General features: G+C 39.4%; 2 protein-coding genes across 7 annotated transcripts in view; one reads left to right on the forward strand and one right to left on the reverse strand.

The window, feature by feature from the left end:
* LOC121630135 (rab GTPase-activating protein 1) overlaps positions 1 to 10,492 on the forward strand; it is a 76,752-nt gene extending 66,260 nt beyond the window's left edge. For both annotated transcript variants that reach the window (XM_041970233.1, XM_041970232.1), the window contains 5 exons: positions 55 to 159; positions 807 to 890; positions 5,762 to 5,833; positions 6,825 to 7,025; positions 7,955 to 10,492. In XM_041970233.1, coding sequence (XP_041826167.1) covers positions 55 to 159; positions 807 to 890; positions 5,762 to 5,833; positions 6,825 to 7,025; positions 7,955 to 8,077 — 585 coding nt within the window. In that variant the 3' untranslated portion in view covers positions 8,078 to 10,492. The remainder of the gene's footprint in view (positions 1 to 54; positions 160 to 806; positions 891 to 5,761; positions 5,834 to 6,824; positions 7,026 to 7,954) is intronic.
* A 5,525-nt stretch (positions 10,493 to 16,017) lies between these two features.
* LOC121630137 (spermatid perinuclear RNA binding protein) overlaps positions 16,018 to 25,124 on the reverse strand; it is a 73,103-nt gene continuing 63,996 nt past the window's right edge. For 4 of the 5 annotated variants that reach the window (XM_041970236.1, XM_041970234.1, XM_041970238.1 and 1 more), the window contains 2 exons: positions 24,546 to 24,599; positions 16,018 to 19,754 (listed from right to left, as the gene is read on the reverse strand). In XM_041970236.1, the coding sequence (XP_041826170.1) occupies positions 19,660 to 19,754; positions 24,546 to 24,599 (149 nt within the window). In that variant the 3' untranslated portion in view covers positions 16,018 to 19,659. Of the gene's footprint in view, positions 19,755 to 21,762; positions 22,346 to 24,545; positions 24,600 to 25,124 lie in introns of those variants that run through there. The other variant, XM_041970239.1, reaches the window with a different exon arrangement.

Genomic DNA, 25,124 nt, shown 5'->3' on the forward strand with positions numbered 1-25,124 from the left:
TCTTTGACCTTATCAGCATTGAGGTCTTATGCCTTGTCTGTGTATGTGTTTTAGGCCGAGGAGAAGGCAGACGCCCTGAATAAAGAGCTGCTGTTGACCAAACAGAAACTGGTGGACTCAGAGGACGAGAAGAGACGGCTAGAGGAGGAGTCGGCACAGGTAAGAGTAAATAACAAGAAACGTCTGTGATGAAGCAAATCTTTGCCAGAGTTGATGTCTAAGGTGTAGGTCTGTCCTATACTTTACACATCAGGGTGACTGGTGCTGCTTCGTTTTAGCTAATTAACCAGTAAGGTGTTTGTTTCTGTCCATCCAGTTATCAGTCTGCTGATGCCATTGTGTTTGTCTATTCTGTCCATTTAATTCAGCCATAAAAAGAAAGGAAAAAATCAAAACTTTCAAGGTCTTCTTTATGTGTTCTGTTATTTCTGTAGAGACGCTTTCTTCATACTCAAACCTCCCGATATGAAGTCTGTCAGCTCGTGTTTGATGTGTTTTTTGTTCTTGGGCTCAGTGAAGAATCATTTTTTAAAACAGAAGACCGACCTGCCGCTCTCTGTTCCTATGTGTATTCACCACTATCCTCCAAATGTCTCTTGTCTTGTTGGGAGTGTAGGTTTAACTCTGAGTGATTTATGTGCTTGAGTAGAGGTTGTGTTTAGGGCAGGAAATCGCCACAAGCCTCTACTCTGCCAATACGTTTGTCTCTTGGCAGTCACATGGTCTCTGGGGCCTCTGAATCTGCTTGCGTCCTATGTTCCTACCATGTAACAGCTTCACGGTATCTGCTGTCTTTTTCCCCACAGCTGAAGGAAATGTGCCGACGGGAGCTTGATAAGTCGGAATCAGAGATAAAGAAGAATGGTTCCATTATCGGAGAATATAAACAGGTATGTATTGTGAGTCTAAATGTACCTGGGTTTAGAAATAGTTAATTTCTTCCACTTTACATCCTGTTGCTGAAACAATTATTTCCTCAGAGCTAAAATCTAGAGGAAACGAAACTGTAAACTGTCACCCAGTTTCCTTATAAAGTTTTGTGATTTTTACTATAGATATAGATAGATAAATGGTGATAAATGCAAAAACAACCAAAAGGTTTTTTTATTACTCATCCTGGAATTTGTTCCTAACACATTTAATCACATAGCAGACGTATATGATTGTTTAAGAAAATGCTGTACAGCTCATGATAGTTGTTGACTTTTGGGGATATTTAACAAATATTTGATCGCCAATGCAGATAAACTCAGACATAAAGAAAATTAGCTTAGCTCAGTTTTTTTTTTATATGAATTATCAGTAGATGTAATATTCCTCAGTGGCCTCAGTCAGTGTTGCTCCTGTTTGCAGAAAAAACAGCAAACATCTTGTGTTTTGCATAATTGTGCATCAAACTTTGACATCAGCTTCCAGCATATTTGACTTACCTTACATTTAAAAAAAAATATATAATGAGAGGTTGTGCTGTTTTCTTGCATCTACTTATCCTTTTAAGTGCCCCTCACAAGATTTCAAATCTTTGTTATAACTCGGTCATTTTGTTAATCATCTGTCTTCTACACGTCTTATTTTATTTAAAAACACACTTTCATATGATGATCATCCAGTCCACCGCTGAGCTTCACAGCTCTTATGAATGATGCAATGAGACATTTGGTCTCCATCATACATGCTTATTGTAACTGTAACCACACAAATCTGGTCTGTCTGACCAGAGCAGATTATTCTAAAGCGCAGGTTTTGTATGTATGCTCGCTGCCGTATCAGGGTTTTCCCTGGCAAGTCTCCAACACAAGCAAACTGCAACGCATGCACTTTGTCACCAAAACTCGGTTACCAGGACATCCTGTGAAATTTTGGGCACCTTTGAGGCTTCCATTTCCATCATCTGCTCATGGGCTGAATTTGCTGTATCGGCCAATTTTGGATACGTTGGCAGTCTTGTGGAATCCATACCACTTTATCATTTTTCTAGCAATGGAATGATTTATTTTAAATTATTTCAACACATTTTATGGGCTTATAGACATGCATAACTCTTTTTCTGCAGCGCCTGAGAGAGCTCTGTAGATCTTGGCATGATGACAACACACACTTCAAAAGCAAAAAGAAGAACGGGTCCAAGATGATATTTTACAGCTCAAATAGTCTCCAGTCATTGGCACATAATCTAAAACCGCTGATTCAAAGCTGTGCTAAATGTAGGAACATACTTTGTTGTTTTTTTATGTGAATGATTGTTTTTTTATGGCTTATTGAAATTGAGAATGATTAAAAAAAATGTCAGTTTGTTCATACACACTAATCAATTAGTACTGTTATTTTTATGTGGAAAAAGTCAACAAGTTCTTCACTTTGTACTTATTCACAGCCATTTTCCTCAGTGGTGGTGATGTCACACAATTATTTTTCCTTTTTTGTTACATATGTTTTCTCTTAAAGATAAAAAAGAGGTTATTGTTTAATATTTCAATGATTTCAACAGATTACAGCAAAGGCAAGCCCAGTACAGACAGGCCAGGCTCATCTTAAAAAAAAATAAAACTTAACTATTCTCCACCTAGGTTTTACTAACAGTTGGGTTTTTAATACATATTGTGTCATGTAATAGTGGAATAGTGTGAGAAAAGTGCAACACAAGGATGAAAGCTTTAAGACTGAATGCTCAAAAGTCTCCAGCAAAGTTTACCAGCAAATCAATAAAAAACCAGAGCTTAAAAATCAGCCAGCAGCTGGCAGTGTTCATTACTTCATGTTTTTCTCTCTTTAAGTTTATTTAAATCTCAAACTACAACATGAATGTAAAAATATTCTCTTAATGTCTTTTTTTAAATATTAAGACAGTTAATGTTGAGATTATCTTTCTGATTCTGCTCGAGTAGCATGAGCAACCACACATTGATGACATTTAGCATGTTTTCGTTAGTTTTGTTAAATCTAAGTTGGTCTTGAGATGAGGTGGATTTTACGTCCCTTATCGTAAGATCTGCTTGTTTGAAGTGTGATCTTTAAATACATCTTCATTGCTTCTGTTTCCTTATTAGGCTTGTCTTTCCATGTCTCAGTTCAACAAAAACAGCCTGAAATATTTGAAAATGAGATGCATCTAAAAGCAATTTGTTTTCATTCATTAATCTTGTTTGCAAAGAACAAAACATCCAGTTTTTCCAAATTGTCCCTAACATGAACCCAGAGCTTTAATGACTGAGCCTTTGAGCATCTTTTAAGCTCCATCTGCCTGAATTTCTCTTCAGATCTCATCCTGTCGCTTAATGTTTAAATATAAACTCACCCGGATCAAGAACTATTACCATCAGCGTGGGGACATTATGCAACAATCTACCGTTCCTTCGAAGTGGAGGCATACAGAAATAACAAAAAGACTAATTTAGACTCAGACCCGAGTTCACCTGAATCTAAAAATACTGACGTTAGTGTGGAATTGACAGGAGGACGCGATCATAGAGGGGATGGTGTGTGTAGTGCGAGTAAAAGCAGCTTCAGATAGCGAGCAGGCAGTCGAGAGCCGTGCTGAGCAGAGCTAAGTGTGAAAATTGGGCCTTGTCAAAAATAGTCTGTTTTATGACAGGAAGGAAGGGGTAGAGAGATGGAGGGAGAGAGAAAATGAACAGGAGTTTGTGGAGAGGAGAGGGAGGACGATGGCCTTCAGTCTGCTGGGATTGACAAGACAAGGAATGCCCCAAAATAGCCTGCGTTGTTTTCCAACCCAGATAACTCAAATTATTCTTCAAATAGCATTTCTCTATTTCAGTGGCTGCAGATGCCAAGTTTTTTTTTTTTTAAGGATTGAAGCCAATAAAAGCTTTGTGTGCTAATTGCCCCTCCAGCACACGAAGACAGAGAAATGTTTGTTAATGGCAGAGAGAAAAAATCTCTCAAGTGGTACTTTATAATCCTTATTATAAGAGTGGAGTTCATTGTCTGAGAGTTTATACTTGCCAGACTTGTCTCTCTGAGACAAATATTTTGACTTTATTCAGCATATCAACCTAATTATCTAGTCCTGTTTTAAGCTTTAGGAAGAGATACAACAAAGCATAAGCATACATGCTGTAAACGCTTGTTATTGAACAATAGGAAAACAAAAAGGGATAGATCTTTAAAAGATAAATCTTTATGGAAAACTTCTAATAAAACATTTCCCATGGGTCTTGTCTATTGAGAGAGAACAAAATCTATTATTAGTGTGACGCAGCTGTGTTTGAAGAAAGAAAATGACCTTCTTCATCCAGAGTTTTAATGAGTTAAATAATCCTTGACAGCTTCCTTGCAGATGGTGCAGCCATAACAATTCGTACCCTTAGATTGACTGCTCATGTTACACTGGCCTGAAATCCCATCCGTACACATTGTCCTCGTCACCATGTCCCTCCCGGCCCCACCGCTAATTACGGAGAAAATCTGAAGCTGAGGAAAGCTTGATCCTGATATGAGGGCAACACTGACCTAAGACAAAGCACTCTGAGCTGCTCAGCTAAAAAAAAAAGAAAAAGAGAGATTCAATATTAGTGGGAAGAGAAAAGAGAAGTAAAGCATGAAAGGCCCAGATGTGAGCTCAAGAAGGGATAAGTGGTCAGTGGAGATGAGAGAAAGATAAGAAGCAGGCTTCAGTAATGGCTCATCAGTAAAAATGAATGAGCAGAAGGTAGTAGAAAACAGCTGGCTGGATGAGGGCTTTCTGCTCCGCCGAAGATGCACAGGTCTTGTGCCTGTCCGGTAGAGAGGGAGAAGGAAGAGCAATAAGCTGTTCCCCACTTAGAGACGAGTTTAGCAGAGAGCAGGAGCAGTCGGGCTCTCTGCAGAGTGGGACGACCTCATGTAAATGTTACGATTGTCACATTGAGTTCTCAGTTCACCAGGAAGCTACAGCGCTAGCTCGGAGGTTTCAATGTGTTCTCATGCCTTGCAGTATGTTTGCTGTTGTTGCTTTAAGATGTAGAATAACAAAGGAAACAAATTCTCACACATGAACATCCTCCTGGTCTCAGAAAGTGCTGGAAAACCAGACCTTATCACACTATTAATGGATTTGGAGTTAAAAGGATGAGCTCCACACACTCTTACTGAGAAGCTAAAAACAGCTGGGGAACAGGATGGACCTTTTTCAAATTTTATTTTGATGCTGTCCTGGACAGAACCTGTGGTTTTAGACTGAACAACAATATATTCAGAATTAGTTGATGATGTGTTTAGCTACAGAGCTGCTCTGCCTGACCTCTTCATAAAACCTCGTCATTGTCATGAGTCTTAATGAAGCAATTAGAGTATTTGTTTATCCGGTTCTTTCAAAGCTACCCCCTTCACATGGTGGATCTCTGAAACCATCACAGAGAAGCACACACTCTTGTTTATTTCCTAACAGTATAATCATATTTAGTGTTCACTCATTAATATTGATGTTATTGCATTTTAGCTATTTTGATTTGTATCTATTTCTATAAATGTAATTAGTTTTAGTCAGCCTCTGTCGAGAGCTCTTGAAGTTTCGTATGTTGCTGCTGTGATGATAAATGAACAAACACTCGAACATTGGGTGAGTGTTGGTTGTAGTCGATATATGTTCATGATATGACATGATAATGATATAACCGAGTTATTGCGCCTAACTAGCCAGGAGTGAAGCAAAACCTGCCTTTAAGGCATCCATATCGGCTCCAGCTCCAGGATCGATCAGAGCTGCAGCGACTGAGTTGTTGATCAAGCTGAACAAACATCTGACTGTTTCTGTTTCTTATAGATTTGTTCCCAGCTGAGTGAACGACTGGAGAAACAACAGACGGCCACCCGAGGAGAGCTGGAGAAAATCAGAGTGAGTTACTGGTGTTGGAGATCTGTTGTCACTCTCTTTGTCATCAAATGCTGTCGGTCACACAAAATGAGCCATAAAAGTAACAGAAACATTACAGCCAGAAACGTTTTTCCACGACGCGGTCGCCTCCACGCTTCTGAACAGTATTAGCTTGGTAAACCTGAGAGTTTGAAATGGACAGACCAGTTTTTTTTTGTTGTTTTTTCTTCCTTCACCCTGATGTTAGCAGGTGTGTTGCCACCTCTTTGTCTTTACTGGCAGTAAAATCAAAGCTTTTTGGGAAAGAATGCAGCATTAGGCCAAGAAGCCACAGCCAGACACCTGATATCCAGCGGCCGCACACATGGCTCACTGGCGGTTAAACTGTAGCTGGGAGGGCGGCCATTTTGGCTGAAAGCTGAGTCAGGGCTGCCCAAAAAACCTCTCCCAGAAGGTTTATTAACCAAGGACAAGTTGCAATTTCTTCTTGTGCTGTGTTTTTTTTTCTTTTTTTATTTACTGATAGCTCTTGAGCAGCTGAATATATTCTTAGCATTTGTAGCTATAAATGACGTAGGGAAACATTTGTGCAGTGAATTGTTTATAATTGTGTCTTTTAATGAGAACTTTCTAATAACAAACCAACATGGTGTGTAAAGATAATTTGTACTTAGACAGACAAGAAAAACTATTTCAGCTTGAGCACTCACTGAAGCTCTCATCCACCCCAGCAGTGATGAGACTAAAAGCATTATCTATAATTACTCATCAGCTTTAAACTTAGTCGTCGATTTGATGTAAATGAGATGTAATGTTGTAACCTCAAAAATGAATCTGCATCTACTCCAACGGTCTGTAGCTCTGTATGCTGCACTGTTTGTCTCTGCAAGCTCAGGCGCAGCTTTTAGGCTAAAATCAGGTTGTTTTGGTGGAAAATATAACCTTGCAAGGGTTTTTCTTTCTCTAACCTTTTCCAATTTTCTTTTTCACCTTCTGTTAAATCCTCCTGCAGTCCAAGGTAGAAGGCTGTGAGAAGTGCAGCAGTCTTTTCAACAAAGAGGGTCGTGTGCGGGCGGCGGTAGCGACGGCGCCCGCCGGGGGAACAGAGGAGATGGATGAGGAGAAGGAGAGTTTGAAGAACCAGCTGAGGGAGATGGAGCTGGAACTCGCCCAGACCAAACTGCAGCTGGTGGAGGCTGAGTGCAAAATCCAGGTACACTTACGCACAGTTTTGTCCCCAAAATAAAGGCATGTACACAGCTGTGGCCACAGAGAGAGCGAAAAAAAAGAAAAACTTCCTTCCTTGTTTCATATTTTTAACTCTTCCAGACAAGCTGGAGAAGTTTGGAAGTCACGACTTATCTGTTGGGTTGTATAATATCACACTTGCTCTGTTGCCATCATGAGTCCTCTAATTGGAACAGAAAGCAATATTCATACAAACCTCGAGTCACACTGAGTCTGCAACCCTGCCTTTTGTTTCAGGGATACATTCAACACTTTTGACAGTACCAACATACCAAGGATAATGTCATTAGGGGAATACTGCTGGCTTTGTAATGAGACAGGAAGCCAATTTACACTCATCTCAAACATTGCAATATGAGATGTTGCTGCATATCCATTTCTCTGTATCCAAGCTAGCACCCTTTATGCAGCGCAGCGTGTCACCAGCATAGAAATCAAATGACAAGCCATGAGTTTATTGTCATGACTTAATCGACCAGCAACAGCAAAGACTCACCAAATCAAAGATGAGAATTTTCTATTATGGATACGGTTAAAGAAAAAGGAAAAGGGCTCGGCTTATAATGCGCACAAGAAAAACATAGCTGTCATGAAAGAGCATTAAGGTGTGAAATGCAGTTCAAATTTAAGGTTTATTTGCCCACATCCAGGATGTGAATGCTGTGGAAATATCTGGCTTTCAGAAAAGTCTTGCAGAGAGCTGGAGTGCTTTTCATCACAATTCTGGAGTTTTTAAATAAGTGGATTACCTGAATTTGAAAGAAAAAAACAGTAATGCAGAACTATTCATAATGTGTTTGTCTTTGCACCATAAAGATATTTGAAGCATTTATTAAGAATGATGTTTAAGAAGAAAGACTCTAATTTAATCATACTGTTCTTCTCTTCAACCAGGACCTGGAGCATCATCTGGGTCTTGCTCTGAATGAGGTGCAGGCTGCCAAGAAGACCTGGTTCAATCGAACACTCAGCTCCATCAAAACTGTTACTGGGACCCAGGGCAAGGAGACCACCTAACCTAATAACCACACATCCACCCACTTTTAACTAGACTGTGTCTGGAGCTCAGTGCATCTCACCACACTGAAACCTTTGGACCCACCGGGCCATAACTTTAACACAAACATTAACCGTTAAGTCGGAGGATGTCTTCTGCAGCAGCCGTATTTCTCGTTTCTCTTATCAGAAATAATCCTTCCATTTCCCCGAGTTAATCTCCCCAACACAAATCTACCCCATCAATCCCAAATGGTTCCAGTTGAGCAGCGCTGGTGAAGAAAAATGACACCAACTTCCCAACAGAGGCACCGTGTTTCCGCCAATAACAGAAAGAGAAATGTTTAAAAAACAAACAAATGCTTCATTGATTTCCGTCTGTGTACTGCTGACTTTAAAAACCCACAGAGCGAAGGGAAGGACATCTGAACTGTATCTGTCCCCATCGGATGGAGAAGAAAACACTCCGTCCTTCCTCACCGCTCTCTTGTCCCCCCCCCCCCCCAAAACTACTGGCACAAAACAACAAAATCCCTGTAAATCGTTTTGTTTTAGGTACGAGAGCTAATAGACGCCTTTTCAAAACTGAGCTTTTCTATTTTTTGTTGAATGATACTTTTTTTTTCTATGTATGTTCACAAATGTGCTTATGTAAAAAGGATACGTGTGTCTGTGTGTGAGTGTGCTTTTTTGTGAGTTCTGTGTTCATGTTTATTGGACTGAATGGGGGGGGATTTGAATGCATGAATAAGTGTAAGCGAGCTTGTGGAAGTCCCTGGGAAAAGAAAAAGCACTAAGGTTCTGAGTGTGTGCATGCATGTAAGATTGTCTCGTGTCCTGTAACGTTCAGAATGTGTACATGAATGATGCTAAAGAGAAGTTTTCTGACAAAGCCTTGATCTGAAGGTTGATAAAGAAGAAAGTGGTGGATATGAAAATGTTATTTATGGAAGCTTAAAAGCTGTTGTGACAGCATTGATTTCATTTCCTCACCGAAAAGGAACAAAAGGAAACACTTGAGGTTTGTTTGATTTGGATCTTCCTGCACAAAGAAACTTAAAAGGCTCAAAATCATACAAACCTCAGAGAAATCTCACACTGGTGCAGTGGAACTAACCATACACACTGTTTAGAGGATGTGCATAGCCAGAAAGGAAAACACACACACAGACTACAGATAGTTGTAATTCCTGCAGCATTTAAACACACCTCCAAATCTCGTCTTGCTCTGCGACCACCATGGTTGTGTTTAATGCTTTGTTTGGCAGCAACAAACACTGAACCAGACTGTAGACACACATCTAATGAAAGTCACGGCACATAACAAACAGTGACCCTAAACATGCTGAAGGTGTCGGGAGGCTTTAGGGAGATCGAACTTTACAGAGGCTAAAGCAGCTGAAGTCATGATTGCCAAACAGGATAAAAGAAAAAAAAGTAAAACGTTGTTTTAGTTTTTAATGCTGATCCATCACTAAACTGGATGTCCCATGATTGGAAAATTCCACCTGATGCAACAACTGACTGCTCGTTTTACTATATCCTGATGATGTCAGAGGTGGAGGTGTGCGAAGCATTTTTACCATGGAAATCATTTATGTTCAGAGCGTCCAGAAAGCAGCTGCCTGCCTCGGACTCGGATCATTGAGCAGGAAAAAAAACCTGTGGAGGAACCTGAGGACTTCACCAGAACAATTCAAAATCCCTCAAACATTCCCAGTACCCTGACAAATTCTCACCACCGAAAAAGGTTAAGCTGGAAAGGGTCCCGCACTAAGACACCTGTCGGCATGACAGGAGGCGGAGGACGTCAGAGCGAAGGCATCAGAGGCCAAAGTGCAGGTCAAGCGGCCACATGCTCTAAATCTTTCTAAATGTAGAAATCGCCTGTGTGTTTTCTTTCTTAGTGCAGAAAGAGGCTTGACAGAAATCCAGTTTCTAGTCACGCTTTGCTGTTGAAGACTAAAAAAAAGCAACTTTTCTCTTTCCACCTTAGAATAAACAGTTTGTGTATATTGCATCTAAGCTCTGCGGTGGAGGTAAAAGGTGGAGTATGATTGGCTGGAATCTGCTTGTGTTGTCAGATAAAGGAGCATCCCTCTAAAGGCACTGGGCTGTAAATAACAAACATTAAAACAAAAAAAAAAGAATATTGAATTTTTGTTTATGATTTTTTTTACTCTGTAACTATAACTAATGTTGCCTACCTGTACCCACCCACCTGCTGCTGTGCTAAGGTTTAATCCACAACATTTTATGTTTTTAATGTTTTTGTTTTTGCTCCGAGCTTCTCAGTCGCACTGCTGTTTGGTTAAATAAATGCCAAAACATAGCTTTATCGTCCATCAACAGAAACATTATCAATGTGTGGAAATTGTAATAGAGTAGACTGCATTGTGTATACTTCATGGATTTCAATATAAAGATATCAACACAGTCTTTGTGTCTTTCTGTTTTTGCATCTGTAAATGAAAATATCATGGTAGGCGGGATAAAGACTAAAGGATAACAAGGATCAAGACTGACAGGGAAATCTGTTTCTATCTCAAACTTGAATAAAATATAATACTAAAAATGTATAGTTTGTTAGTAAAATAAAAAAAATAATCCCACCCCATTGAAATTCAAATTGATACAAACATTTGATACATTTAGTTTTATTTTGAATCAATTTATTTTTTAACTTCAGAGTAAAAACATGACCATTTTCAGCCTACACATGTTCATTTTTAAATAATTCTTTCAAATAAACATTATGGCCCTAATAAAGCTCCGTAATTAGTTACATCAGAAAATTATAATCTGTAGCCGAGTAAACAAGTTTTCAGAAATTGGGACATTTATTAAAAGTATTACTGAAATGGTCTCATCAGTATTAAATTATTGATACATCCTGCATTAAAATATTGTCCATATTTCAGTAGTAAAGTGGACCCACCATCTGTATCTCCTGTTTGATCTTGGCTACTTTTCACATCTAAACTTAAAGTTGTTGAAGTTGCTGATCACCATTGTTTGAGTTTAGTGTGTATTCAGTGAGGAGATCAGGTAACGGGGAGTTCAAGAGGTTGTAGGTCAGCTCCGAGGTCCATATAGCTGCACACTGCTCTTCTAATGCACACACACATATAAACACATCAACATGGACTGCACCGAGCAGAAACCCAAGACCTCCCCATCCATCAGAATTCCACCTTTGCTTTTTACGTAGTTGCTGCCTGCTGGTCATATTTATAGCTCTGTAACTCAGGACAGAGAAAGGAGGGGGGGAATCTGACAAGCTGATTGCATAATGCTGATGCTTGTTACCTCCAGCCGCTGCAGGTAGAGGCTCTTCAGCTTGGTACGTCTATCTGCAGCCACACCAGCAGATGCAGAGCCGATATCCCAAAGGTCGTCATGTCTTAAGGAGATCATTTTACTCCAAATGATATATGTAAGACCTACAGCACAATGAGTTCCTGCTCCACATTTTTATACACTGAGGACAAGGTGGAAAATAGCTCATCGCTGATGGGGATAACAATGCAGCCATATGTTTTGAGGCGTGTTATTTGAGGGAGAAGATGAGTGATAGGACAAGAGCCAAAGTGAAGACGAGTTTTTCTTCCAGCTCGAGTGTCTGACAGATAGAGGCTGTTTTCAAAGGACATAATTAGCTGGAAGAAACAGGGTTATTTTCAAGTTTGGATTCCTGGAGAAATGTTCCAGAGGTGACTTAGAGAAGTCTCATTATAACAACACACAGACCCCTTTTATCTTTCTGTCTCTCAACTGCAATACAAGACATTGGTGGGGAATGGGATATGTTCTTTTCTCTCTCTCTCTCTCTTTTTTTTTTTATATAGATGCAGCTTTTGAAGTAAAAAACAAACAAAAAACAAAAACAGGTAACAGATAAAATAGATAAACAAGCTAAAGTTTTAAGATGTCTTGTGGCATCTCCCAGCACGGGAAGCTTCTTCTGCTGCTGCTGTTAGTCTGTGGTTGCACCTAACGCTGAAATGGGAAATGTTGCATATTGACAGGGAATATCGCCCTGATTCTTTTTTGTAAAAGTGAACCTTGACCATTTGTGTCACCAGTGTTACAAGATAAAGCTGTCGACTTTAATGTACAATGCGGACAAGAAGTACATTTTTTTTAAAAGAAGAAGAGAACAGAAAGATCATCAAAAAACCCTTCTAATGCAAAATATGGAAGTACCTGGTAGCCCTAGCCTCCTCTTCCTCCAGTAAAGGTGTTTAATAAAAAAACAAAAAACAACAACCTACTAGTTGTGTCCTCCGCATGAAATACTTCACCTACAGGTGGTGCTGTAACAACTGGATTTAAGTTTTTTTTTTTCATGTCATATTAATCTGATTTATGAGCAAATTAGTTTCTTGTTTCTTGCTGTAACAAAATACAGGTCGTCCCTAAAAATTTGTCAGCAGTCCACAGTCATTTATAGCCCTGTGGCGCAAGTCGCTGCTCTGAGCTCACAGATGCCTCCAGTATACTGTGTCTGATTAGTTTCCCAGATTAGTGGACATAACGCTGAGATTAGGAAATGTAATGTGACCATGAGAGAAGGGACACAGATCAGTTCTTTCACCAAAATGCGATCTGATATTTCTGCTTCTGTTCATCTTTTTCATCGCCCGCATCCTTCTTGACTTTTGCAGGACCATTTACAGCAGATGGCTCTTTAGTTGTGTTTAGTTTTTCACTTTGTTGATAAGAGCTGGCGTCCAGTGTGATTATTACACTCACATTTTCTGCACTTCTGTCTAAGTGGCCTATTTTTTGTCACTCTAGAGGGGAAAACTGTATAAAAAAGTGAGCTTAAAGTGTGACTTGATGCCTTGAAGGCAACTGAGAAGGGTTTCATTTGACAGGATAAGTGTCATCATCTGGTCAGATTAGGTTTCTTCCACTTTGTCTTGTTTGTTTTTCCTCAGTTTCCTTCAGTTGTTGCCTCTCGGAAAACACACACATACACATGCACAAACAGTCATTGCTTGGCAGGATGATTGGCAGCCGTGGCTGTGTGCTGATGGTGTTGAATGCTGGAGATGTCACTGGATACTCGCTGGAGACTCAGCCATCAGCAGTGCTGCTCGGAAGACGACTGACAGCTCTTACGGTTGAACCACTATGTGCTGAAACTCTTAAACAAACTTGCCAATTATTACTCATTGACTCCTAATGACCCAGTTACTATCAATATCAGGTGTTAGAATGTAGCTTTAGCAGGGTGGAGAATTCAAGCTGGACCAGTAATGAAAATTTATCCTAATTCCACATTAAAACCAAGCCAAAATAAACATTTAGGAACTGCACCTAGAAAATTAGGATTTAGGTTGATACAAAAATGTGCAGCACTGTTACAAGGCTTACAAAGCAACAAGTATTTCATTATATGTATGTACAGTGAAAACATGTATCTATAATATTTCTGATAACTGGTGGTTTTAAATTACATCATTAATGTAGATCCCTAAACATCTATTTATTCATGCATAATTGTCTAAAAGCATTTTATAAGCTTTTTTTTTTTTTAGCATTTATTTGTGCAGACTTTTGATTTTACTGATATCCTGATTACAATGACATGGTAGCTTGTTGCAGCAGCTCTGCTCATATTTTGTCTTTCTTTGTATCTTCTACTTCACTTTTTAATATAAGAGCACAGATTAAAAAATCATGGTGTTGATGCTACCTCCTTACAGTGATTTCTACTGGTACTTGTGGCTGGGGGATTAAGGGGAAAGTTGTTTACATACTGGAGAAGCTTGCTGTGTTTTCTAAAGCCGAGGTAATGCCTGGAATAAGACCCTAAATCTAGACAAGTTATAGAGGTGTCCCAGATGAAGGAGCAAAGTGGAAAGAAAGGAGGATGAGGCTTACATAGTTTTATTTTCTTCCTCTATATACAACTTTCAGAATATACTAGCAGACAGAGCATTAAGACAGAAAGCTAAAAAGAAATTTTAAATACACCAGCACATTTTCGGGAGTCGAGGAAATTTTGTGTGTTTGTTGATGACAGATGGTGTAATCCTGGACATGTTGCTGTGAGGAACCTTCTCTGCACCCCTGATCCAGTCACGTTATCTACCGAGAGTTCACATCTGTTAGCTGCCGATGCTACATGCTATATTAGGTCTGTTATTGCCAAGCTAGGGATCTCTGGCCCACACTTGTCTCTTTGCTACACCAATAAATTCCCAATAGTTTCTCAACTGATTTTTAATTTAATCTTTTTTAATTGTTTTCTTTAATTATTTTTAATGAGACAATGTGGTTTGCCTTTGAGAATTAATATATTCAGAATTAAAATATAATTCAGTATAGTTTAATTCTATATTGTTAACACACTTAAAGTAGATCATTTCTATCCACTTGATCTTTGAAATATCATACATGTGAATTTCCAACTTGCACAAGAGCAACAAAGTCTACATAAGATAGTTGGAGGGTGCAAGTTACAAAACTTTTTCTTATTTGTTTAGGTTTAAGTATCAAACTTAAATGGTTTGAGTTAGAAAAAAGTGATAGTTTGTTAAAATTAGCTCCTGTTCTTCGCTTTTGTACATTGAGGTTAAGGCTTCCTGGTTAGGTTTAGTCACTGAAAGTACTTTTTAATAATAAGAAAAGCTTATGAGCATATATCATTTCTTATTATATTGTTTCATAATTTGTCTAGATTCACACAAGCATTCCCAATATTAGCACATTTTCAACAAAAACCAAAATCTTTGCACGCCACACTTTTACTTGAACACACGTCTTTCACAGAGTTTCAGAGCATTCTGGTTTGTTTTGCACTTTCTCAGGTTTATTTTCAGTTCATCAAGCATAGGTTATGTCAGGTACAGTGACAACCACAGATCGTCACTGCAGTGAATGTTGCTACCGATCAAACACAGCGAGTTCAAATGACCCTCATCATTCATTGTCAGTGGCCACTGTTAAGTACGATTTTATAACATTTCACAACTTTGATAATTTAATGGACTCTGCGAACAGATATCACGTCATAAATTCATAGGCAGCATCATAAAACAGTGTTTTGTTTATCCCCTTTTTGTCTTAAATAAAAAAAAAGATATTTACAGTAAAAACTAAACACTCAGAAGACACTACGTTTGTCAAAACAGCATTAATGAAAATTAAAAAAAGGGGGGAAACAAATAAGAATCTCATTAAGGTAGATGCGCCCCAAATAACCCGCACACACAGGCAGTTCAAAAGATATATAGGTGTATATATGTATTTAGCCATATATTCTGTATATATGCTTCTCTACGAAAAAAAAAGCAAAATAAAGCAAGTTTACTCTTTCTATGAGTAAATACATTCTACTCAGACAATCACTATAGCAACAGTGTACATTCCCAACCAAAATGCTTTGATCATTCATCAGGAGGGCATCAACAACCTGTGGATCAGGACCAGCAAGTATGCAACATGCTCAATATGACTGCAATATTGTGTGTATATGAGTGCGTGCCTATGAGTGTGAAACATCCACACCACCACCCCCTCCATCACAGATGCACACACACACCCAGAGAAAACGACGTGCTCAGCAGTTAGTCTGGTTACCTTCGCTACGTCAGTCGAAACGTGAGCCGGGATCTATTTCTGCTGCTCTGCAGAGCTCAGGACGACTCTGGGTCCAGACAAATTTGGTACTTAATCTTCAACTTTTTTTTGTGCTAATAGAAATAATGAGCAACTGCTTTCATGCAGAGACAGGAGTTTAATCCAAACATCTCCACTAGAATACATAACTGTGTAGAGGTTGAGGATCAGATCCTCTAAGGTTTCTCAACTCTACAACTAAGCTGTTAGACTCTTCGGTGTTTGGTAAAATCCCATCTTGCAGAAAAAAAGTGCATCCCTGCATCGTTAGCTGCTCTTTGTGACCCTCAGCCTGGCATGAAGATGAGGAGGTTTAGGAAAATTTGCTTCCAAGTAGAATCTGATGATACTGGGGGGGGGAGAAGAAATCTGAACTTTAATTACTGAACATATTGCATCATCTAAAGCTCCCGCATGTGTTCCCAGAAAAAGATTTTCCTCCCCATTTCCTCCCAGCAAAGATCCATTGTGTACAGTGCTACAGGCAGCATTCATAAAGCACCATGATATTAAATGGAGTAGGTGGGGGATGCATTTTCTCAGCTAGACAGGGCAACAATTCTCAAACAACAAAAGGTCCAACAGCTTGTGACTCACATTGCACTCAAATGTACAATCAACTGAGCAAAGAAAGTCAAATTATCTCAGTGTGCTTGGCTGTTCAACAAAAACATATCTATATGTGATTATGAGTGTGCTTGTGTGTGTGTCTGATGGTCCATTTGCATATGTGTGTGTCAGGTGGCCCTGAGTACGATGAGTGGGTGTATTGCTTATGTGCGTTTTGTGCTTTTTGGATTTACTAGTGTAGTTTTTGTTTTGCTAAACGCAAGCCGAGAGGTGGTGTTTGTGTGTGTGTGTCTGTGTGTGTGTGGACAGTGTTAATGTTCAGGGAACAACATCCTTAAATGGGGCACACCCACTACACTTAAGAGAAGCTCTCAACACATATATATCAGTCTGTGTGGCCTACATTCATGGACTACATGGGCACCATGATGCTGCTTTTAGGTGGAATATGATCTTTCTGGCCAGATAAATGAGCCCACTCCTCAGCCCACTTTTAACTTAACTATACCAGATTACTGCTACTGCACAGAAATTACTAACTCGAATGTCATGAAACTGTAAAATAGAGCAGATGCCTTGATGGAGGATACAGTGTTTAAATGTCCATCTTTTCATCGTTTCCCTAAATCATTACTGCATATTTACTTTAAAACACAAAAATTTAATTTTTAATTCCCCATCAAATTGTCAGATTAATAAATGGGTTTTAATCAGCCTCACACATCACTATAAGCTCTAACAAGAAACACACATGGGATTTGTGCCTAACCAGGAGACAACTCCCAGTAAATTAACACTGTCTCCGACTGCGGATGAGCCACGTCCTGCACATTCCCATCAGACAGCCTGTGCCAGTTTTAGACCGACGGTGTTTATCTGCACTCCCGCTTCGCCGCCCGTCCTTTGCACGCGGTTGTACGGCCAACACACCGAGGACAGGGTCAACAGTCAGGGTGACTCCTCCTTCGTGTCTGTTCAGTCTGAAGGGAAATGAAAAGGTTGCTCACTGAGGTATGACTGTCTGCCTTATTAATGTGGGCCATCTGGACTGAGAGAACTGGGGGCAGAGAGAGGAAGCTGGTTTAAAAAAAAGGAAAAATCTGTTTTGACACAGCGGAGCGCCAAGTTATTCACCTGCATGTGAATTCCACACAAGAACGAAGAGTTAAAGCAACTCTTCACTCTGGTCTGGACTCTGGTTCAGACTTTTAGAGACAAGCACCAATGCTCTGCTGCTGCTCTGTTATTTGGTGGAAAACCAAAATGAACAGCTTGAGATACTGTGCAGGAAACAAAAAACAAACAAACAAAAAAACATTAAAAAAAGTCTCAGATCTGAATGCTGTGCTATGAATGCTAGAAAATGAAATTACTGGCTTTCTACACAGATTAGATGAGTAGGAGGTGAACACCATCCTTCCGTTAACCCTCGTCTCTCAATTACAACTTAATGCAACAATTTTATCATTCCATCTTTACTAAACCTGCAAAGGCCTTTTCATCAGCTCCTTGGTGTCACAAACTCTAGCTTACTGTCTATAAAAATTGACTTTAAAGGCTTTGTGTGTCTATCACCTCTTTCTCAGGTGTCATTCCTGTTAAATCAAAGCTCCATAGATCAAAACCAGCGCCCAGATCAAGGTGAATGTGAGAAGAATCAAAGCCCTATGATGCACATTCCCTTCGATTTTTGCCTCTGCAGACTGATGTTTCATCTCTTTTAAAACTGAAAACAACAGCGATAAAAAGCTCCCAGAAGGACGTAAACACAGCGTTGGGGGAGGTCTACATCTACACTGCTGATGCAAACGTACTTGATGAAAGCACTTAAGATTTTAATGGAATAAGTTATTAATTTAATCACTATGTATACACAAGTTCAATATGTGTTATGGCAGGGTAAACAGATAAGAGTCCCACCACACAGTGAACTACTAATTATTCACAGATACCAGAATACATTCCACAATAATAGAAGAAATCTTGTGGTGTGGCCAAGTATGCAACGTCTTCTCTCTGTATATCAATTCTGATGCTGAGTAACAAACACCACATTGGTAGTGTTAATCTTGTTCTTTGTAAGGCAACATGAGGCCGAAGTGAAGAGCTGAGACTGGACCTGAATCATCAATCCAAGCTAGAAACACATCGCTGCATGCTAAGATCTCCAATCCAAGTCCATCGTTTTACCAAGCTTTGCATGTTCAGTTACTCTGCCAGTAGTTTGTGCTTTTTCCACAGTAAAACCATTTCCTCCACCAGCAGCATCATCGCCAAACAGTGTTGAAAAGCCATAGAGAAGGAGACTGAAGTGTGTGTGTGTGTGCAGGAAGGAGGGGTACCCGGGGAGCTGTGCTTTTGGACCCTATAAGGCAGGCGAGGATGGAGCTGATGGCTGTTCTGTGTTGATAGTTGTTAATGATAGAGGGAAGAGTGTGACCATAAGAGCATACATGTACTATACACACACAGCATTTGTAACAACAGTATTCCCTGCCAGCAGTGAGACTATAGAAAATGTGCTTTCTGACAGGAAAAAAGTGTGTGATTAGGTTACGAATGTGTTTAGCAGTGAGCATGTCTGGACCGGGCCGTGGAAACGGACCTCAGGCTGCAGACTGTGTGCTCAGAAAGACATCAGAGACAGAGGAAAGGAAGAAGGAAGGAAAGTAGGAAGCATTAATAGTCTACTAGCACAGGTTAATAGGAATACCAAATATAATATTGCATCCTCTAGAACTAGCTTCACTTGCTCAGTGTATATAAAATTGGAAGAAAGCTATACTGTGATATTACAGTTACATTTCACTTTATAATTCTAAAATAATTTATAACAACAATTATACTTTGGAGTATTTACATAAATACATCATCATATATTAATATTATTGTCAACACGTTATAGAAATACACCGTACTCATGTGTATATAGTCATGTTATAGCCACACGTACACACACATAGATTGAATATACAATCAAAATCAGCTATTGCAATGCTGTGTTGAGTAAAACTCCGTCGGACATTCACATCTTCTCAAGTAAATAGACGAGTTCAGGTGTATTGCTATAAGAAAGACCAAAGTCCAGCCTGTTCTTGTACAGTCTCGGCTGAGTGTTTCTCGTAAAATCCGAGTATTGCTTTGAGTAAAGTTGCTCTCCTCTGGGGAGGATAATCTGGGTGGAGCGAGGAGGAAGCAGAGAGAGGAGCTCTGTGCTTTCTCGATCAGCAGGTCAGAGGACATATCAAACCGAAACTGCTTTGAATCTGGAAATTAATCCATCAGCTGGGACAGAGAGGCGGCCCACTTGGACAGACGGAAAAAAACAGGTGTGTGCAGCCAGGTGCCCTGTGTGTACAGACAGGTAAAGTGTGAAGAGTGTATCCGACAAGTCACTGCTTTTAGAAGTCAGAGAAGAGATCCTGGGGACCCAGGTGGATGATAAAGGGAGCGATGGTACGTGGCTGGTAGAAAGGATTGTCGATAAACAGACCACCTGCAGCGATGAAGAGCAAAGAGAAAGAAAGATGATGCGATTAATGTTTTACAAATTTTTTTTTTTTTTTTTTTACAAATCCACTATAATGATGCAAACACTCCTGATTTGTACACCCCAGTAAACACATTAAATCAAAGCAACACTTAATCATTCTCAGACGTAAATTATGTTCCTTTTAATCAAAAACTGATAGAAAGATGAGGCCACAGCCGGCTTAGTTTAGCAAACAGTCTGCAGATGAGGGGAAACGGCTCACCTGGTTCTATCTGAATGCAGCAGACTCAAACTACATCACATGTAAAGCACTGACTCTTTAGGCCGAGGCAGAATTGAGCTGTGATCAGTGCTGTTGTTTCTCAGCTAAATTACATTAAACTTCATGGAGGGAAGAAGCATTGATGTGGATCAGGATCAGTTTTCTTTAAAATTTCATATGCTATTTTAACTTTGGTAGAAAATGTGTAAATTCTCACGTAGTGCTTTGGTTTCCTGCATAAAAAGGCAAATGGAAAATGTTCAGTGCAATCATATAGGAGGGTTTTTACAGGGAATATTGTATTTTTTATTTTTCAGTTCAGCCACAATGATGCATACTCTCTTGATTAATACACCCAAAATGAAAGCATTAAATCATAACAACTTGAATAGATTGCTTCAATTAGTAACAAGCAAATGCATTACGTTCATCCACAATAAAACAAAACCTAATTTTCAAGATGATTAGGTCTGTCGGCAAATCAGGAAACTACATGATATTTAGGTCCTTGCTGTCTGAGACATTTATGATATCGTTTTTTTTTGTTACCACCTTGAACTTGGGTTGGAAAGATGCAGGAACTTTTTCAGCTTGGAGGTTTAAACTAAAAACAGCAGTTTGTGAGGCATCACTGGAAATGTAGAGTGAAGTATTTAGGTATCTTAATGTACTTCTTTAAATAATTAAAATCTCTGTCTCAAAGGATCCCCAGCTTGGCCAGGTTAGACGTTTCCCCCAACTTACAGGTTCTTTATCAAGTTGAGCTAATCCGCTCAAACTCCAGGAAATGAAGTTCTGTAAATGTTAAACTATTAAAACTTTAAAGCAAATAATTTATGGACACATAAGGAGCAGAAAGACTTATAAATATTCACTTAAGCAGACTTTGGAATTTAGCCATAAATGTGCAAAATAAAGATGAGACAGCTAAATACTGACAAAACAAGACCAAAAGTTTTACTTAAAAAGAAAAAAGAACAGCACACAGGTGGAAAAACACACCTTCAATCGTGTGAGATTGAAGTGAAACTGATGCAGAAAAATATAACTTTAAATGTTTGATAACTTAATAGAGCTCAACCAACCATTGGTCCTCTTATCCAATGGCTGCGCCTCATAGCTGTAACCATGGAGACGTCATCAGAGTGGTTATCGATCACTTGCTGGATGACCGAGGTGTGATGAAGGGTCTATATAACTGCCATGCCCTGACCTTTCACTTGTCTGCTGAGTGTTGTCTTTAGCCAGGTGAAGTTATTTTTACCAACTATAACTAGTCAGTACTAGCACTATTTAGAGAGGACTAGTTTTCTGCCCTGGTTTCTGTAACTAATTTGGATCTGGCACAAAACAATAAATAAATAAAAAAACATGTGCACACAAAAAATACAGCAATGATACTAAAATAAAAAAAAAATGAGGACATATAAACATCAAGTGACTTTTTCCTGTTTTTTTGAGAACATGACTATCAAGGCAAAAATGATTTTTAATGCTGTATGAGCAGAACATGTTTAACATACTGTACAGGAGAGCAATGCCGCTTAGTGCAACATGGAGGATCTCACAGAATTAAGTTTTTGCCCTGGAAATCTGCTGTATGAGCTGCAGGTCAAACGGATGAGAGCTGCTGAGGTGCAGGGAAGGTGAACTGAAAGCTTGATGTGTGGCTGCATTTTTCTGTGGGTTTTAAATGACTAAATCTCTACAAACACAACTGAAGAGTACAAATCAAACCAAACCACTAGGTGCCTCTGCATCGAGTCTCCTATCAGCTGAAAGCAGGCACTGTTCAGCTTTAATAGGAGATAAACTTTATTTCATTTTCAGCATTATAGATTCCTATACATCCTCCACACAGCTCACATTCTCACTTTCTTTATACATAGAATATAAGTTGTGTGTCGTCATATTGCAAAGGAAAATCCTCTTCTTAGCAAAGAATGAACAAAATAGCAAAATGCTGATGTATATAATTTAGACTCAAAGACTGAGGTAACAATTCACAGTACAAATTCTTCAAGTTTTTTATACTTAAGAACTCAGACCTGCAGTTTTTATATTCATAAAAGTTTTTATAAACAACAAACAAAAAGAAAGCAAAAGAAAAAACAAAAGCTTTTTTTACAAATATTTAGCTCAAGCCCTTAATCATTTCCCCATCATTCATTATGTAGAAAAACTAAATCAAACTGAATTTCCCTTCTTATAAAAGAAATAAAGGCTGGCTGTGTTTGGTGCGTGTGTCTCCTGTGCTAAAAGAAGTGGTAGTGGGGGACGGGGTAGGCGGGCACTTTCATGACAGGCAACAGAAGCATTCTCTTGGGCAAACCTAGAGGGGAGACATGAGAAGAGCATAGCTCTGCATGAGTCCTGAGCAACAAAAAGAAAAGAAATAAATGAGAGAGTCTCTCTCCTTACTGTACCACACTATGCTACTGGTATGTCCAACAAACACCTCGCTCCAGACAAGCAGGGCTCCCAAAGGGGGAGGTGTAAGTGTGTGAGAACAAGCAGGAATGTATGCACACACGGTAACAGTGCTCATTAGTGGTTAGATGAGCTGAAGAAGAGGGAGAGGAGAGTTAAAGGAAAAGAGAAAGACCGGACTTGAGTTTGACGTCTTCTGAGAATTAACTTCTGTGATCAGGAACATGCTGATCAACAAAAATCAGGAGCAGTCAAACTATTAGTCGAGCTAACAAGTTCAAACTAGAACTGAGCAGACGGTGATAAGCTACTGTTTCACTGGGACAATGAATGCATGCAGCCACTGCAAGTTAAACAGGTTGAAGCTGTTGCACCCGTCTTTGTAAAGTTGTCGTTGTTTGTTTGATGGATTTTATAATCTCAGGAGGAGGATTTCCTCATAGTTGCCTTTAAGAACATTCAAAGCAGAGCACAGTCAAAATGCAGGAAACAAAATATGCAAAATTATGATTCAGTTTTCATTTATTTGTCCTCCTCTCTGATTTAAGCTGCAGGTGACTTGCATCCTTTCTAGAGTTAGGTGCTTTTTTAAAGGTTTTCTGGTTCATTTAAAAGTGGATTTATTATACGAAACACATTCAGTGCAAAAGATAAAAATAAATAAGAGCAATGCTCCGGCAACTGAAAATAAAAAGAAGAACATGTTGATTTTTGACAGCAACAGCAGTTAAATATATGCTGCAATGGCTGCCATTTGTCTGAAATGTGATTATATGTTGGCAGTAACAGAAACCAGCAGAGCAAGGCCTGAACGTGGATCAAACAGCCTACGTTGTCACAAACTGCGAGGGTGAATCGTTTCATTCTAAACCTTAGTCTGACTGTAATTCCAGCTCTCATGCTTATCTATTTCAAACAACATGAACTAACTTGACTTTTTACTGATGTGTAGAGGGTTACGGTTCAGCTATACAAGCTGGGATACGTGCTGATGAGTATCATGGCAGATCTGCACGTTTTATGCAGAGTCATCTCTGTACAAGATGCAGGACATTTAATCACCTGTTTATTTACTTTGTAACTCAGTGGTTGGTTATGAAGCAAACTACTGAACATTTTTTAACTAACATGTGGCGCATGAACACGCCAGTAAATGCAGAATATTTCAACTGTCTCAATTACATGAAAAACCTCTGTAGCACCCAAACTAGTGCTTCATATTCAGCGCTGCAGGATTCTCGGAGGGGTACTAAATCCCTATGTGGGGGCCTCAGACCAGTTTCTCCAAGCACATAAGACCCATTCAAAGCCAAGGCTGAATGAAGGACAGACGCCTCCGAATGCTACATGTGTACACGCCCGAAACAAGGCTGAGTCTGTTGAAGTTAATTAGATGGTGTGTGTGCGTGACAGTGAGATGGATGGAGTAAATTTTTCTCCAATGCCAATACCGGTAAAGGTCAAGGACAAGTAAAGATCTCAACCTGTAAATGTCTTATTTTGTGTGTGTCTAGGTGCCCATTTATGATGACATGGACAAGGACAGGAACACATAGGAGCTGTGCTGCAGTGGAAAAGGATAACAGTGCAAGCAGGTTGACTAGTTATTGGGTCAGAGGTGGTTATTCTCCTATGAAGCCTTCTGCTCTATTCAGTTTTTATCAAATGCATGTGAGTGCAGAGGAATGCAAGTTTTAGCAAGGGTTTTAAATCAGAGCTTGAGATGGACGATGATAATTTACTGACTGAAAGGTGGTCCAAACATGAGAGATGTGGGAGTGAAAGCAGCAAGCAGACTGAGAAATAAGAAGTGAATAAATGTTTTTTTTTTTTAAAAAAGACCAGAAATGAGCCAAATATTTTTTTTAAAGTAGATAAATATCAAACCCTAAAAGATTATTAAAATTGGATTCAGGGAATTTAAGAAAAAGGAGAGAAACTGATGCAAAAAAAAAAAAAGCAGAAAAGTTGGGTTGGACGTTGGAGGATAAACTTACTGCAGACTCATTAATCTAGCCAGGAATAGTTAGGGAGCGAGGAAGGTTGCAGATAGAAAAGGAGGGTGAAAGGCTAAGGGAAGAAGTAGAAGAAGAAGCACGTACCGTAAGCAGGAGCAGCTGCTGCAGCGGGGCTGTAGCCATACGGTGTCCCAAAGCCTGTTGGGAAAGAGGTTACAGGTATAATTCAATCCAGCACCGGTTTGATTCCAGGCTATACCTTTCACCATATTCAGTATATTTGGCAGTCCTGAATCCTAGCAGACAGCTAGCAGATAGCGGTGGGTGTTTTTCTCCTTCGTAAACAAGACAGACATGAACAACATGCAAAACGAAAGCGTAGATTCAGCTACTGAAAAATGAGTAAAATTCAGAAACAAACATGTCAACAACATTAAGGTGATGACTTTCTCTTGTCCTGTGTGCTGCTGTGGGATAGCTGTGAAAGGCTGTGATATTTCAAATATGACTTAAGGGTCAGGATGCTTATTTATTTGCCACAGAGAAACGAGCAAGCAGCCCACAGCAGAGGAAAATGTCAAGAGCATTGAAGAAAACTAAAAGAAAATGCAGAGACTGCAGAAACCATGATGTCAAATATAGGAGATGTTTAGGTGCAGGAATTCTGTACAGGAGAAAAGAAACTCAGATGGTACAATAGGATTATAAAGAAATGGAGAATAC

The sequence above is a fragment of the Melanotaenia boesemani genome, chromosome 19 (assembly GCF_017639745.1).
Source record: "Melanotaenia boesemani isolate fMelBoe1 chromosome 19, fMelBoe1.pri, whole genome shotgun sequence".
NCBI lineage: Eukaryota > Metazoa > Chordata > Actinopteri > Atheriniformes > Melanotaeniidae > Melanotaenia > Melanotaenia boesemani.